General features: G+C 45.4%; 1 protein-coding gene across 1 annotated transcript in view; it reads right to left on the minus strand.

Annotated features, from left to right (window-relative positions):
- Positions 1-15675, minus strand: part of LOC144773951 (vomeronasal type-2 receptor 26-like) — a 54648-nt gene that overhangs the window by 26282 nt on the left and 12691 nt on the right. Inside the window, exon 4 of the mRNA XM_078659004.1 lies at positions 12529-12652. Within this exon, the coding sequence (XP_078515130.1) occupies positions 12529-12652 (124 nt within the window). The remainder of the gene's footprint in view (positions 1-12528; positions 12653-15675) is intronic.

Raw genomic sequence — 15675 nt, forward strand, 5'->3', positions numbered from 1 at the left:
TAATAATCAATTAAATAATTAATAATAAAGTAATATATTTTAATTTGTATTACATTATTACTTAATTAACTTCCCATCCTATACACCTAGAAACCTAGCAGACCACACCCACAATCTAATAAATAAATATAATTATTTCACTATTTACATCATTAATAATCAATTACATTAATAATAAATTATTAATTAGTTGTTAATTAACTATTACTTAATAAATACCCACCCTATACCCCAGCAAACCACTATAACACTATAAATTACTAATAGCAATTAAATGAAAAGTTATAAATCACTTAAAGTGTGAAACTATATTTAAAAATATTATTAACAATTATACAAACAATAGCACATACAAATAATATATGGACTAAAACACATTAAGATCATTTTAAAAAACTATATTTTTTACAACTATAATATTGAAATCAACAATAACAACAACATTCTTAACAACGATATTACTTACCTGAAAAAAAATCAATATTCTTGATAATATTTCTACATCACAATATTTTTGTATGACAATACTTTTTGTCCAATATTTCTGTATCCCAATATTTACTATTTCATATTTTTTCCAAATACCAATATACCTGTACAGCATGAACAGCGAACTCACAAATATATCCCTGACACTTTTACAGGGCTGCCGACAGCCTGGGAATCCACGCTGCACAGCACTGTGGAATTTTCAGCATGGTAGAATCAATCAAGGATTAAAAAGGACTCAAAGCCGGAATCCTCCAGAGCAGAACTGGTTTCTTCTCTCCAAGACTTCAAAGGGCACCCCTGGTATGACGGATACCAGAGATCAGCTTGCTCTCTCTTTGCCTACTGTGGCAGCAACATGCCCAGGATTGTCAGATAGAGACTGATAATCACCCTATCTTAATGACTTTTCTGCATTGAGTCAATCCAAATTTGTAGATAAGAATGTTTCTCAATGTGTAATACAGTTAAAATACTACAGATTTACATTTCAGCCAAAAAAAGGGGATACTTCTTTATGGACACCTAATTGGATTAGAAGATCAAAACAGGTCATAATCTATTTATTCTGGGCCCCATCTGTGATAAAGCTACACATAGATATCAGGCTGCGTCAACAACAGTCTTTTGCACCTAGCCTGCTCGTGTGCACACGTGGTCATCTCAATGCAACTCAGAGCCTCTTCGCAAACAGTGAACTTTATTTTGACTATGGGGGTTCCACTGAAAATCCTTTTACCTGAAGGTTACAGTGCATGACTTGATTAGGGTGACTAACTCACAGCAGTGATACAAAAATGAGGAAGTCCAAAAAACTAAAAAAACTTGGGGAAGGAGGAGACAAGGAAATTACGGCTCAGAGCCCACTCTCTTACAACTTGATTGCCATATTATGGGGGAAGTTAACTGTACTTACCTGGCCTTCATTGCACCCATTAGACATGAAAATAACCCTTACAAAACATCTGCGTGCAAGATGTGTGTGAGGCAAGTCAGTGTGAGGCAAATAGCTGGGGAAAATTCTCCGGGTAAAAACATCAGTCAATCGTTGTAAGGAACAGCAGCATCCCCCGACTAATGGCCGACTGTTGTAACGTTTTGCTCCCATCTCTATTGTCTAAGCCTGTATTGCTTTAAGTGATTTCGGATTATGGAGAAAGCACCTTTGCCTATATTACAGGTTTATTATTTTGTTGGTGATGCAAGGCACCCTGCAAAGTGCTGGATGATGACTGTTGGGAGATCCTTCGACAGAGATAAAAACAGGCACATTTTATGACTAGCATCCAATGGAGTGAGCCTTCTGACTGTTGTAAATCAGATTCCTCTGTCTGAGCAAACTAGTGGGGAATTAATGTGATCCTTGCCTTAGGTCTTTTAAATGGTGGTTGTGTACTGTTTCATGCACATTTGCAGAAGTATTAGCAGCGTTGTCTGCAGGTGGCCTGTGACTTCCAGGATGATTGCGCCCCTCTGCCCCATGGTTTTCCGAGAGACTGAGAAAGTTTAGGCAGGAATGAAAATGGCGGATGGACCCTTCTAGAGTAGAAAGGGATCTGCATAAACTCAGGCTAAGGGAATATAAGGAAGCTATAAGAGAGGAAAAGGTCTCCTACTATTCAACAATGACGGAATCTACCAGATCTTCTAGGGAACTTCTTACTATGATTAACTCCCTCCTAGCCCTCTCGACCAGTCCTAGCACTGAGGTCTCCCAGGATCTCTGTGGCAAAATGGCAGGTTTCTTCTATGCCAAAATTAAGAGTTTCTACTCTTCTTTGGAGAACTCAAATTCGGTGGGTGTTAAAACAACTCCCCCTTCTGCTCCTGTGGTAGTACCCCTGGTGGACTACCACTTGCGCTTTTTTCTGCATATCCTTCAAGAAGACACTGAGTTGCTATTACGTGGGATTAGATCTGGCTCTCCACTCGAACCTTGTCCTCTTAAGATTTTGAAACTGGGAAGTGAGGCTATTGCATCTCCTCTGACGGCTATCCTCAATGCCGCCATTTCCGCTGGCCAATTTCCCACCGCATGGACAACTGCGGTGGTAAAACCTCTGCTAAAGAAGGCCTCTATTGGTCCGACAAACTAAAAAACTATCGGACCATTTCCCTGTTGCCCGTTCCAGCTAAGATCTTGGAAAAACATCTTAACTGCCATCTCAGTTCCTACTTGGAGGAATTCCAATTGCTCAATGGCTCGCAGCATGGTTTCAGGAGTGAACACAGCACAGAGTCGGCACTAACCGTTGTCTTTAACAACATTCGGCAACAGGTGGATGCTGGTCACACTACTCTGCTGATCCTCCTGGACCTGACTGCAGCCTTCGATATGATTTCTCCAAGTAGACTGGTTGGCAGGCTCCAGGAAATTGGGATAGAAGATTCCGTACTGAATCTGCTATCATCTTTCCTCACGGATCGCTCACAAATAGTTAAGATGGGCCAATTTTTGTCTGCCCCCAAACAATTGTTTTGCGGAGTCCCTCAGGGATCCTCATTGAGTCCTACTCTCTTTAATATCTATGTAGCCCCGCTCGCCGCCGTGGTAAGGTCCTTTGGCCTAGAAGTCCTTTCCCACGCTGATGACACTCAGATTTTGATTTCCATCACGGAGAGTGTCCCAGATTCAGCATTAAATTTCAAAAACTGTATGTGGGCGGTAGCTGCATGGATGGTTGAGAACTATCTTAGACTCAATGGGGATAAAACGGAGGTCTTAATCTTTGGAGACAAGTTGGACATCTGGTCAGAGGCCTGGTGGCCTTTCTCTCTCGGATCTTGCCTCTCCCCCTGTCTTAGTGCCAAGAATATAGGCATCATTGTGGACTCCTCTTTGTCTCTGAGTTCACAAATAAACAGAACTGTTTCGACCTGTTTTGGGATGATACGGACTCTTAGGAAGATCTTCTGTTTTCTTTCCCTTCCAGCTCGGAAACAGGCAGTCGTGACCCTTGTGGTATCTAGGCTAGATTACTACAATGCCCTGTATTTAGGGATAAACAAGGGACTCCTGCATCGACTCCAATCGGTGCAGAATGCAGCCGCTAGGCTGGTGATGGGTCTCCCTAAATTTCACTCCGTTTCAGCCACCATCAGAAGCCTCCATTGGCTACCGTTTGGGAGGAGAATTATGTTCAAGGCCTTATGCCTGGTTCATAAGGCCGTCCACAACAGGGGTTCTGAAGGCATCAATAAAATGTTTCACAGATACATTCCTGCAAGGACTTGAGATCTGCTAGCAAGAATCGTGTAATAGTTCCCAGGTTTAGGAAAGTCAGGTGGGGGGGAAGGCATTTTCGCTGATAGGGGCTAATTTGTGGAATTTGCTTCCTCTCCCAATTTTCACTCTGGAAACCCACTCTTCATTCCGTAAATTCCTGAAGACCTGGCGTTTCACTTGCTCCAGTCTGTCACCTGCCCTAATCTTTTAGCTCTGCAACTCTTTAACATCTGATACACTGATCTCTGTCCGCAGCGCCTTGATACCCCTGGGCTAAATCCGCGCTTTACAAGTCTTATATTCATTCATTCATTCATTGTACCCTCGGTGCACATGATGTTGTGAGATGTGTTATCACAAGTACATTTGCAATGAAATACACTTTTAGGGTATGAATTTCGAGGCCTTAATAGCGAACATTAAGGAATCGCTATTAAGGAATCGCAATTACCTATGCATGTCGGTTTTGCAAAAAAATGCGATCCCTACATATTCCTTAATAGAGAATCACAAATTGCGATTCGCTATTAAGGAATGGCTTTCCATTCATTCCTATCGGCCTAGTGGCCCATAGGAATGAATGGGATACCATTCGCAATTTGAGAGTACCAAATAGGTACTCGCAAATTGCATATGCAATTACAAGGGTGCAATGGGGCCAAAAAGGCACTCTGATGCGCCCCCAAGAAAGGTAAGTATGCACATGTGGTGCACACACATGCCATAACGGCATGTGTATGCACTACAATGCAGGTTGAAAAATGCATTTTTTTGCATTTATAAAAGGAATTACAAATTACCATCAACTTGAAGTTGATGGTAATTTGCGAATCCAAGTTGCGAAAACGCAATTTGCGAATGCATAATGCATTGCATTTAGGGAATCGCAATTTGCGATTCCCTAACTGCATTCGCAAAATATTTGCAAATTGCTTTTGGGTTGATGCGTTGCAAAGAGGCCAATTCTGCGAATCGGCCCGCTTGATGCATGTGCCCCTTAATCTCCAAAAGACATTCACAATTGCAGCACAACACATATCAGAAAAAAACAGGCAACACTATGACGCCACAAATTCCAAGCCTCAGGTAAAACAATTAAAAATTCTGGGGTATTCATACAAAGTAATAGTGGTCACTTCCATCATCGTTGCTTGCAGCAAGGATTGGGTTCTTATTACAGACCTGTGAGTGCCCAATTTTCATTTAAAGACTCAGGTCACAAAAGATTACACTTGTGTATGTAGCTGCCGGCAGAAGCCACGGTGTCCTCAGCTTATCCACTTCTGTGACATTTTCAACAATTACCTATTGGTTTTTTAACACAGGGGCATATTATCAAGGGGGTTTATCTCCGCTTTTTTGGCTTTAAAAGCAAAGAAAGCGGAGATAAAATTATCTCCCTATTACCTAGCTGTCGCTAACACCAGTTAGCGACAGCTAGTAGGAGATAGCGACCATCTGGGACCCCGCTTTGCATGTCAGTGATATTTATCACTAATGACATGCAAAGTGGGCGTGCCAAGATGTTAGCGACTGGAAACAGTCGCTAACATCGCTATCTTCTATTACCAACTTTTGGAGATATTCGCGCTAAGCGCGAATATCTCCAAAAGCTAACACCTGCCCCAGAGCAGTTCTTAGCCATGTTATCCAATGGTAGGTGGATAACATGGCTAAGAGCATTAGCTCGGTAATGCATGAATATCGCTGACTTTTCAGCGATATTCATGCATTTTGGCCGATTTTTATCGCTTAGGAGCTAAACCTTGATAATAGCAAGGTTCCTAAGCGATAAAAATTGCCGCAGCTCGGCGATAAAAATATCACCGCTAAACCAACATAGCGATAATTATCGCTAGTTGTTGGTAATATGCCCCACAGTTTGTTGGAAGGACCACCCTTGATTAGAATTTCTGCCAGTGGGAATTCTGCCACATAACAATGTTAAATCAGTTCTTGTAAACTAACTGCACAGCTGCTGTTGTCCTGTGAGGTCCATGCACATTCATCCTAATGTTTTAATCACAAGAAGGAGTCTATTTTTTTTATTTATTTATTTATTTTTTAGTGACCGCTCAGCCCTCCACAGGGCTTGGTCGCCCCACTCACTGCTGCCGCTCCTGCCTGCCTTTGTCGCCTCCTGCCTGCAGATTCCTTCGCTCGCTACCCGCTGCTCCTGGGAATTTCCCGCTGCTCCTGGGAATTTCCCGCTGCCCGCTGCTTCTTGGAATTTCCCGCCGCTGCCTCCCTGCGGCCCCGCCCCCCTGTGATTCCATTCACCACCCCGCTCCCGCCACCCAGCTGCTCCTCCCTCCCGGCTCCTTACTTATGACGCCCCCAGAGCGACCGCGCAGCGGACGCGCGCAGCGGGAGCGCCGAAGGTGCGCCAAAGGTAAGCCCGTCTGCGCCCGTCCGCGCCTGGCCCTCCCTGCCGAGGCAAGACGACCCGACTGACCTACGACGCCGCCACTCTCAACGCACTCAATGCCGGCCGGACCCACGCCTGCTGCCGAGCCACCCCAAGACGCACCCACGGACCCTTCACCTGCTGCACCTGCAAGTTCACCTGCCTCCGAACCTGCCCCGCACCCGCCAAGACAAACACCAGCAGCAACCACCTCAAGTGCATCCTGATCAACACCCGCTCCGTCCACAGACACGCCGTGGAACTCTGGAACCTCCTCGACGCTACATCACCGGACGCCGCCTTCCTCACGGAAACCTGGATGAACGCCTCCTCTGCACCCGACATCGCCATCGCCATCCCGGACGGGTACAAGATCATCAGGAGGGACCGCATCAACCAGACCGGAGGTGGCATCGCCATCGTCCACAGGAACACCATCCGCATCACGACCGACGCCAACGACTCCTTCGCCGCAGCCGAACATCTCCACTTCCAGATTCACACCGACCCTAAGACGACCCTCAGAGGCACCCTCGTCTACAGACCCCCGGGACCACGCACACAACTCAGCGAAGACATCACAGCTTCATCAGCCCGCACGCCCTCCCCTCCACTGACTACATCCTCCTCGGGGACCTCAACTTCCACCTGGAGAACAACAAGGACCGCAACACCACCGCCCTGCTGGAAAACCTCGCCAACCTCAGACTCAAGCAACTGGTCAACACCCCCACCCACTACACCGGCCACACACTTGATCCCGTCTTCTCTTCCAGCAAGTACATCACCTTCAGCCACGCCACCGGACTCCACTGGACCGACCCCAGCTGCGTCCACTTCAGCTTCAAAAGATCCTCGACCCACCACCACCCGCAACAGGTACCTCACAGGAATTGGAGCAAGATAACCGCAGACCAGCTCACCACCTCCCTCAGCCAGAGCCCACCCGCCAACAAAACGGACCCCAACGAAGCAGCCCGCAACTTCACACAGTGGCTGACCGCCTGCGCCGACGACCTCGCGCCACTAAAGAACCCTCCCAGCAGACCCAGAAGCAACAAGGCATCCTGGTTCACCGACGACCTCAAGGACTCGAAGAAGACCTGCCGCACCCTCGAGAAAGCCTGGCTCCTCGACCGGACCACCGACAACATGACCGCCCTCAAACACGCTACCTGCAAGCACCACCAGCTCATCCGCACCATCAAGAAGAAATCCCTGAAGGAACGACTGGACAACAACGCCCACGACAGCAAAGAGCTCTTCACTATCGTCAAGGAGTTCTCCAACCCCAGCACCGGCACCAACGACATCACTCCGTCACAAGACCTCTGCGACTCCCTCGCCTCGTTCTTCCACCGCAAGATCGCCGACATCCACAACAGCTTCGGCCCCCACCCACGCACCCAACTGTCGAACCAACGCCCCCCACCGCCACCCTTCGCACCTGGACCACGGTGACCACCGAAGACACAGCCCGCACGATGAACACCATCCACTCCGGATCACCGACCGACCCCTGCCCACACCACGTCTTTAACAAGGCCGACTCCACCATCGCACCCCAACTCCGGAACATCATCAACGCCTCCTTCAACACCGCCACCTTCCCGGAGATCTGGAAGCACGCCGAGATCAGCGCCCTCCTGAAGAAACCTACAGCAGACCCCACCGATCTCAAAAACTTCCGCCCCATCTCGCTCCTCCCTTTTCCTGCTAAAGTCATCGAGAAGATCGTCAACAGACAGCTGACCGCCTTCCTCGAGACGAACGGATCCCTCGACCCCTCGCAGTCCGGCTTCAGAGCCAACCACAGCACCGAGACCGCCCTCATCGCAGCCACTGACGACATCCGGACCCTGCTCGACAAGGGGGAAATAGTGGCCCTCATCCTCCTGGACCTCTCCGCTGCGTTCGACACGGTCTGCCACCGCACCCTAGTCCAGCGCCTCAGCAACATCGGTATCCAAGAGAAGGCACTGGAGTGGATCATCTCGTTCCTCGCCGGAAGAACACAAAGAGTCCGCCTCCCCCCGTTTTGCTCCGAGGCCACCGAAGTCATCTGCGGCGTCCCGCAAGGATCTTCACTCAGCCCCACCCTCTTCAACATCTACATGAAACCTCTCGCAGTCATCACACGCCAGCACAACCTCAACATCATCTCTTACGCCGACGACACCCAGCTGATCCTCTCCCTCACCAGAGACCCTGACACCGCCAGAACCTGCCTACACGAAGGGATGAAAGACGTCGCCAAGTGGATGAAGGACAGCCGCCTGAAACTGAACTCGGACAATACGGAAGTCCTCATCCTGGGATCTTCGCCCTCCGCCTGGGACGACTCCTGGTGGCCCCCAGCCCTGGGCACCGCACCCAAGCCAACCGACCACACACGCAACCTGGGCTTCATCCTGGACCCCTCCCTCTCGATGACCAGACAAGTCAACGCCGTCTCCTCATTGTGCTTCAACACCCTGCGTATGCTTCGCAAGATCTTCCGCTGAATCCCAACCGAGACCAGGAAGACTGTCACCCAGGCACTCGTCACCAGCCGACTGGACTACGGAAACGCCCTCTACGCCGGAACCACAGCCAAGCTACAGAAAAGACTCCAGCGCATCCAGAACGCCTCCGCCCGACTCATCCTGGATGTCCCCCGACGCAGCCACATCTCCAGCCACCTGAGGAACCTGCACTGGCTCCCCATCAACAAGAGGATCACGTTCCGGCTCCTCACCCACGCACACAAGTCTCTCCACGACCTGGGCCCCAAGTACCTCAACGACCGCCTGACCTTCTACACGCCCACCCGCCAGCTATGGTCCACCAGCCTCGCCCTCGCAGCCGTACCACGAATCCGAAGAGCCACCGCCGGAGGAAGATCCTTCTCTTACCTGGCTGCCAAGACTTGGAACTCCCTCCCCATCCACCTTCGGCTGACCCAGGACCATCTCGCCTTCAGGAAACAACTCAAGACCTGGCTGTTCGAGCAGTAGCATACCCCTCCCCCCAAGCGCCTTGAGACCCTCCCGGGTGAGTAGTGCGCTATACAAATGGCATGATTGATTGATTGATTGAAATACATGAAGCGGTTGGTATGAGTCATTCCGATCAATACAGATAATCACAAAATAGGTCATAGCTTATTAGCATATTACACAAATAATAACATCGCTTTTTAGATCAAGCAAAATTTACAGAATATATCATGAACAGGCCACAAAAAAAAGATTACTAATTATAAATAGAGAGAAGAGGAAAAGAAAAAAAGGTGTATATAGATCTTAACTTAACACATTTGTCTATTGGAAAGAAGAAATTCAGACATTGGCTTAATTCTGCGAGCAGGCACTAATAGGGATATATAACCCTATTTTATGACTCCACGTACTGTGTGACTATGCCCCATATTTGTGTGCCAAGTTTTTTTTTACGTAAGCCCTTCAGCGCATACAGACTGTGCTCCATATTATGAGTTACAAAAAATCTGGACCGCCATTCCACAAATGAGGGTGGTTCCTGTTGTAGCCAGTACGAAGAAATACACAGTCTATAAACAGCAGTCGCTACAAATATTAAATTAGCATGTTGCTTCGCAGTGCCAGTATCCTTTGATCCCATTTCTACCCCCAAAAGAATCTGAGTTGCAGATAGTTGAATTTGACAACCTACAATTTCCGATAAAAATCGTTCTATCTGCGACAGATGGGGAGCCAGTGATGGACACATACAAAAATATGTACATCATATGCAGAAATGTGACCACATCGAAAGCATTTCCCTATCGCATCCCCAGACCATTTAGACACCTTATCAGGTGTATAATATAAGTTAAAGAGTGATTTAAAATGTTGAGCAAAGAGCTTTGCAGATAGAAATAAGTCTTTCGCCATACCCAAAGAGATTTCAATTTGAATATCTTGTCTATCTAATTTAATCCCCCATTTAAGATTCTGCTGTTCGATATCATTGGCTTTTGTGTTTAACATCAGATTATATAAGATACCTATCTTTGCTCTTCTTGTATTAGCCTCGATCAGGGGATTTAATTGAAAGAAGATGCCACTTTTCTCTAAAAACTCCCTAATCTGGAGATATTTAGAAAAATTCTCTCTGGGGAGTTGATATTGTATGCATAACTTTTCAAAAGATTTAAGAGCACCATCGGAATACAGATCTCCCACCACTCTTATTCGTCTCCCCCTCCAGTTATACACCACTCAATCCCATAGATCAACTGGTAGAAATATTGGCGATATCAACGGTGTGTAATAAGAAATTTTCTCAAAACCAAACATATCTCTAACTGACCTTATACGCCGCTTCTAAAATCTTAAACCGTGTTCTCTTGTAATAGCTCCATTCAAGATAGAGAAATAAGAGATTTTTTGCTTTTATACCCAATAACATTTGATATATCGAGGGACACTCTGCCAAATGCTCTGGTGCTGTTCCTGTCAACAAGATACCCATCCCTTGTAACCTACATGCATAATAATATAATACAAAGTCTGTTACCGAAAATCCTCCTAGCTTTTTCGGCGATATCATGAAATGCCTGGCCCGTTGTGCTTTTTCCCTGACCACATAAAACTCATACAGATTGCTTGTAATTGTGCCAATCTAACTTAAGGGATCTCCAAGGGTAAACAGCGGAAAAAATATAAAATTTGAGGCAATATCAGCATCTTTAATAGATTACATCGCCCTACTAGGGAAAGGTGTAGGCATTCAGCACGGTCTAGTTGTTTCTTTGCACCGACCAATAGTTGATCCCAGTTTGCTTTAACCAAAGTAGTAGTGCATGTTCGTAATTTAACCCCCAAGTATACAATAGAATAGAATACAATAGAAGGAGTCTATTTAGCGTCTATTGAAGAACTCAAGGCGTTCTGCATTTGCAGGTATAAATCATCATTATTGGATTGGGGAAGCCATCACTTTATGGGGGGTTGGGTCTAGCATACACTGGGTGGTAACAAGGTTGATAAGAGGAGGATTTGGTTGAAGAGGATTGTTTTGTTTAACATTTGACATTTAGCATGGGTATTATGTTTTCATATCAAATACACATGGATTATAGTGGGTATAACGTGTCAAGATATCATAGTTTATGCTTCAAGTCTAATATTGCTGAAAATGTATAGTGTTTCTTAATTTGGGTTTTTAGCTACCCCTGAGGTAGGGCTGTTCAGCCAGCAATGCATTGGGTCAAAGTGAATGCAGCTGCCCAAGATGAATAATGTTTACCCATGTGCTGCACGAAAAGGCCTGGATAGGCATATCTAGAGCATTTGAAAAGATTGCCAAAACATGGAAAAACAAATGAGAAATGTATGATATAAAACATGGTTCAAAAGTGATTTAAATGGTTTAATGTAATCATGATAGAGTCTATTGAATATGTCTGCATTGGATGTGTGACTGGCGTGGCCTAAGTTGAGCTCCCCTGAGGTTTTTGGGCTGTCTGTGAACTTGAATGGGATCGTTTGCTCCTAGATATTGCCACCTGCGATATTCGCCAATGTGAAGTTCCGATGAACCCAACTCTCCGCACAACAGGGACCACCAACAATGCCCGTTAGTGGGACATCTGGACTTCGGCTACTAACAGCTCGCGGGGACTGCCAATGCTAAGCTCGAGCAAGGACCATCCACAAAGCCAACAGGAACAACGCGATGCAGCAACAACCATACGCGACACCCAAACTGCTCTTCGTGCTACATCGTCAACCATCTGCGATGCTCGCCCTACTCCTTCCTTCCTACTTCCACCATGAACTGTACATGTTGGACTGGACTATGAAGGTAACTCTTTCAGCAGGACTAACTTGTACCCTGTGTCCAGTCCCTGTATATGGTCCGTGCTCCATCACAGTTGGCCTGAACTTGTTACTTTCAACCGGTCTCTCACAACCAGATAGGAGTGGGTGGCTCTTTGTGCTTTTTGGCATTGTTTCCACCCAAATCTTTAAAATGTTATATCTCCAGTTCTACTGATTGGATTGTTGTCATTTTGGTCTTGCTGTATTTATTAAAGTTTATTCCATATGTCATAATCGATGTGGGATTTTTCTTGTTTATTTTTTACTTTAATATTGCTTGAAGTGCTATATCAATTATTTACACATTGCCTACAAGTTGAGCCTGATTGCTCTGTGCCAAACTTCCAGAGGCTTGAACACAGGTTAATTTGGGGTTTGCTTGTGACTTCACCCTGACAAGGATTGCCGTTGCTGCTTGAGTGAGGTCCCACCCCGCTCAACCAGTAGCCCAATTTCTTGCAGAAAGCATTTAAAAAAGAGCGACAAACTATCCTGAGCCTGCAGCATTTTCTTGAGATGTGTTTATAATGCCTGAACCTGAAAATCAACTAGATGAAGAATCTTTCAAAACCCATCTTTACCTGTGCCATTACTGATCTCTCCTTGTGAACATGGAATGCAATCAAAGCAGCACACAGGCTCTCCCCGTTTGGCAGCCCTTCTGTATCCTGGAGGACAAGCCTCACTACAGATAGAGCGTGGAACCTGTGGGTAAAGAAAAGACAAGCACATGGTGAAATAAATCATGGAGAATATATGGAAACCTCAATATTGAAGAAGTGAACATTAGCTTAGAAGATTATAGAATGGTTGTGGTACTGCAGGAGAGAAAAGATAGAGTAGCAATAAAGGGATGATTCATGTGGAGCCATCAAGATGAGGCACAGATAACATTCTGATTGAAAAAAGTCAATACATCAGAAATTGTTTTCTGGAAATGTGTATTCGATTATATTCAAACCGCCCTGCTACCAAATGTGCCTTATTTGAGTTCAGTGCCCTACATACCCTACATAGGAAATGTTATTTAGTTTGGGTGGGTGCATAGACCATTTGGTTGGGGGAGCCATTTTGATTTGTGTTTGGCAAAACTGGATGCTGGTGAGCCATACCTTAAGAGTCACATATTTAAGTCTTATTTTAGACATATCCTCGTACATAATTGACAACCCGCTGGGGTAGCAGTTCACATGCTGGGGTGATCTGGTTCTAGCAGGAGGGCTTTTAGTGGTGGTTCTGATTAACTGATGAATAAATTCAACGCTAGAAGAATCAGTACCTTCTTTTGAAAGATTACTTTATTGTGATTTGTCAATAGATGACATGCATATTCAATAGGGGTGGAACAAAAAACGCCAAATACATATGCATCATCTTGACATTAATTGATTTTGATATACATTGGCAGTCATCTGTTCACCCCGCATCAGCAGTTTATAAGTGTTAAAGAAAAAACATTTTGAGGTATGCATAATACTAAACTGGAGTTTGCGTTTCTCCACAGTCCTTGCTACATGCTCTGAGTATTTATGAGAAGTACAGTTGCCTATGGTGCAAATGATGTTCCCTTAGGGCTCATCGCTGTGGTGCGGTGCAGTACATCGCAAGACACAGGGCATGGAGAGAGAGCTATCAATGGGCTAGGTTGATAGCTCAGTGTGCGGGTGTGGGGACACTCTCAACTGCTGATTCCTGAATTTGGGTGAGGAGGTAGGTTTGTAATGGATTGCAGATTTCTTTGGGCCAAGAACTAGGGGGTGGTAGTTCAGCATAGGTGGTCAATTGATCTTTACAATAAGTTAAACTTAGCAAACATTCCTTAAACATAGGTGTTCGTCCCCTTATCCATTTGCAATCAACCCTGCCCTTTAGCTAGAAGGAGGTTGTGTTGTAATGATAGAATGCAGGAACAGGTAGAACATGGAATGTGGAATATTTTTAGGTGGTTCTAAGGTTGGTGGTTGGGGAGTAGAAGTTGCTGGTGGTGAATGTTCATGCCACACGCTGGTGCTGCTCCTTGCGTGGAACTTTGTAATTAATAAACATTTACAATCCTCTTACCATCTGATGACCCCTTTGCTTTCAATATTGGCTACGAGGATGAGATGAAGCGGGAGCAGCATCTGTAGAACCATCAGAGTAATTAGTGAAGAGCGCTGATAGCTGTGTGTGCTGTGGCTACCGTGCGTCTACCAGTTTGAGTGCAATGTTTGTCAGTCGCCACTACCAAGAAAGATTGTGAGCCTTCCCTAGTCCAGGGTGTTCCCCAGAAGACCTTCCTAGCAAGATGTGTGTGTTGTGTCATAACTTTAATCTTTGAGAGCCATTGGCCATCCTGAGCATGCAGGCGGAGAGTGGCGTCACGGCGCAGTGACATCCACACAGACGGCTATCTTTGCAGGTGAAGTAGTCGAACTGACGGTTGTTGCGTATGTGACGTCACAGAGCCGTGCGTTCATGCTGGTGGGCAGTTTTCCAAGTTGAGTCATTCTAGTAGTTGTGGTAACATTTAATCAGACACTTCTTTACCGTCATTTCACCAGGAACCTCTGTGGTTGTGTAAAGGTTCCAATAGCAGCATTACTTTGGTAAGAATTGGTGAAGCGCCCAAAGCTGTAGGTGATCTACAGTGACGGGCACACCCTGTACTTGTTACTTCCTGCGGGCACTCTTTGTCTTCATTACGGGCTAGTGAGCACCAGTGCCCTCTCGTTGTCTGGCACGTTTTTGACATACTATTGTTGCGAGGTGGTGTGCATTCCCTTGCGGCTTTCCCGCAGTGTGGAAATTTCCTCTTCAACTTCTTCAAGGTCTCTCAAGTATGGGTCAGGTACAATTTATAAGTACATGTCGCTGGAGTAGTATTGGAAAGATCTTAAGGGCAATTACTACTCAGTGATTGGAACACCATTTGTTTAGTACTTTGGCAAATTAAATTGTACTGTAGTTAAAGTGGCAAATGAATTAGTCCTGCATTCAGGCATTTAGTCTTGTTAGATTGGAGGTTAGAGTATATTTAAGGGTATGTGCTGGGTAAAATTATTAATACCAACGCAACCAGTGCCATATAGATTTGTTGGTAAGTGTCTGCAAGTATTTTGCCATCCATCTTTGCTAGTACTATTACATCATTACTTTAAATACATATTAATACTATCCCACTGTATTTGTGATACAACTAGTATTCAGCCTTCTCTGCAGAACCATGTGAACCTCCTATACCCTTCAGATTTATGCTTAGATTTGTTTGACGCTTATAGGGAGGTTCTAGAGGAAGATGAATGCTCGGAAGAAAGACATTTGTCATTATTAGAACATGGTTCAGGCGCTATGGCATTGAGAACATTTATAAATGAATCTTTATTAGAGAATGCTGGGAACATAGGAGTTTACGAATATGCAATCAAACAAATGCAGGAAAGATTTGGTAGGAAAATTGATGTGGTCATGGAACGATTTACATTGTATTCTAGGGCACAGAAAGAAGATGAAACCATTGGCCAGTTTGTGTCTACACTCAGAGAGTTAGCAGTGACTTGTGATTTTGAGCTCATGTCATATGACCAGATTCTCATGAAGACAAAATCCCCAAAAATACAAGAGAAGCTATAGTCTTGTGATAACCTTGAAGGCAGCTATTGATGCTGCCAGGAGTATTGAATTATCAGAACCATGCATTCAAACAGTAAGAAGGGAGGGTAGCGTAAGTAGTCAAGTTACTGCTTTCA

The sequence above is a fragment of the Lissotriton helveticus genome, chromosome 8 (assembly GCF_964261635.1).
Source record: "Lissotriton helveticus chromosome 8, aLisHel1.1, whole genome shotgun sequence".
Lineage (NCBI taxonomy): Eukaryota > Metazoa > Chordata > Amphibia > Caudata > Salamandridae > Lissotriton > Lissotriton helveticus.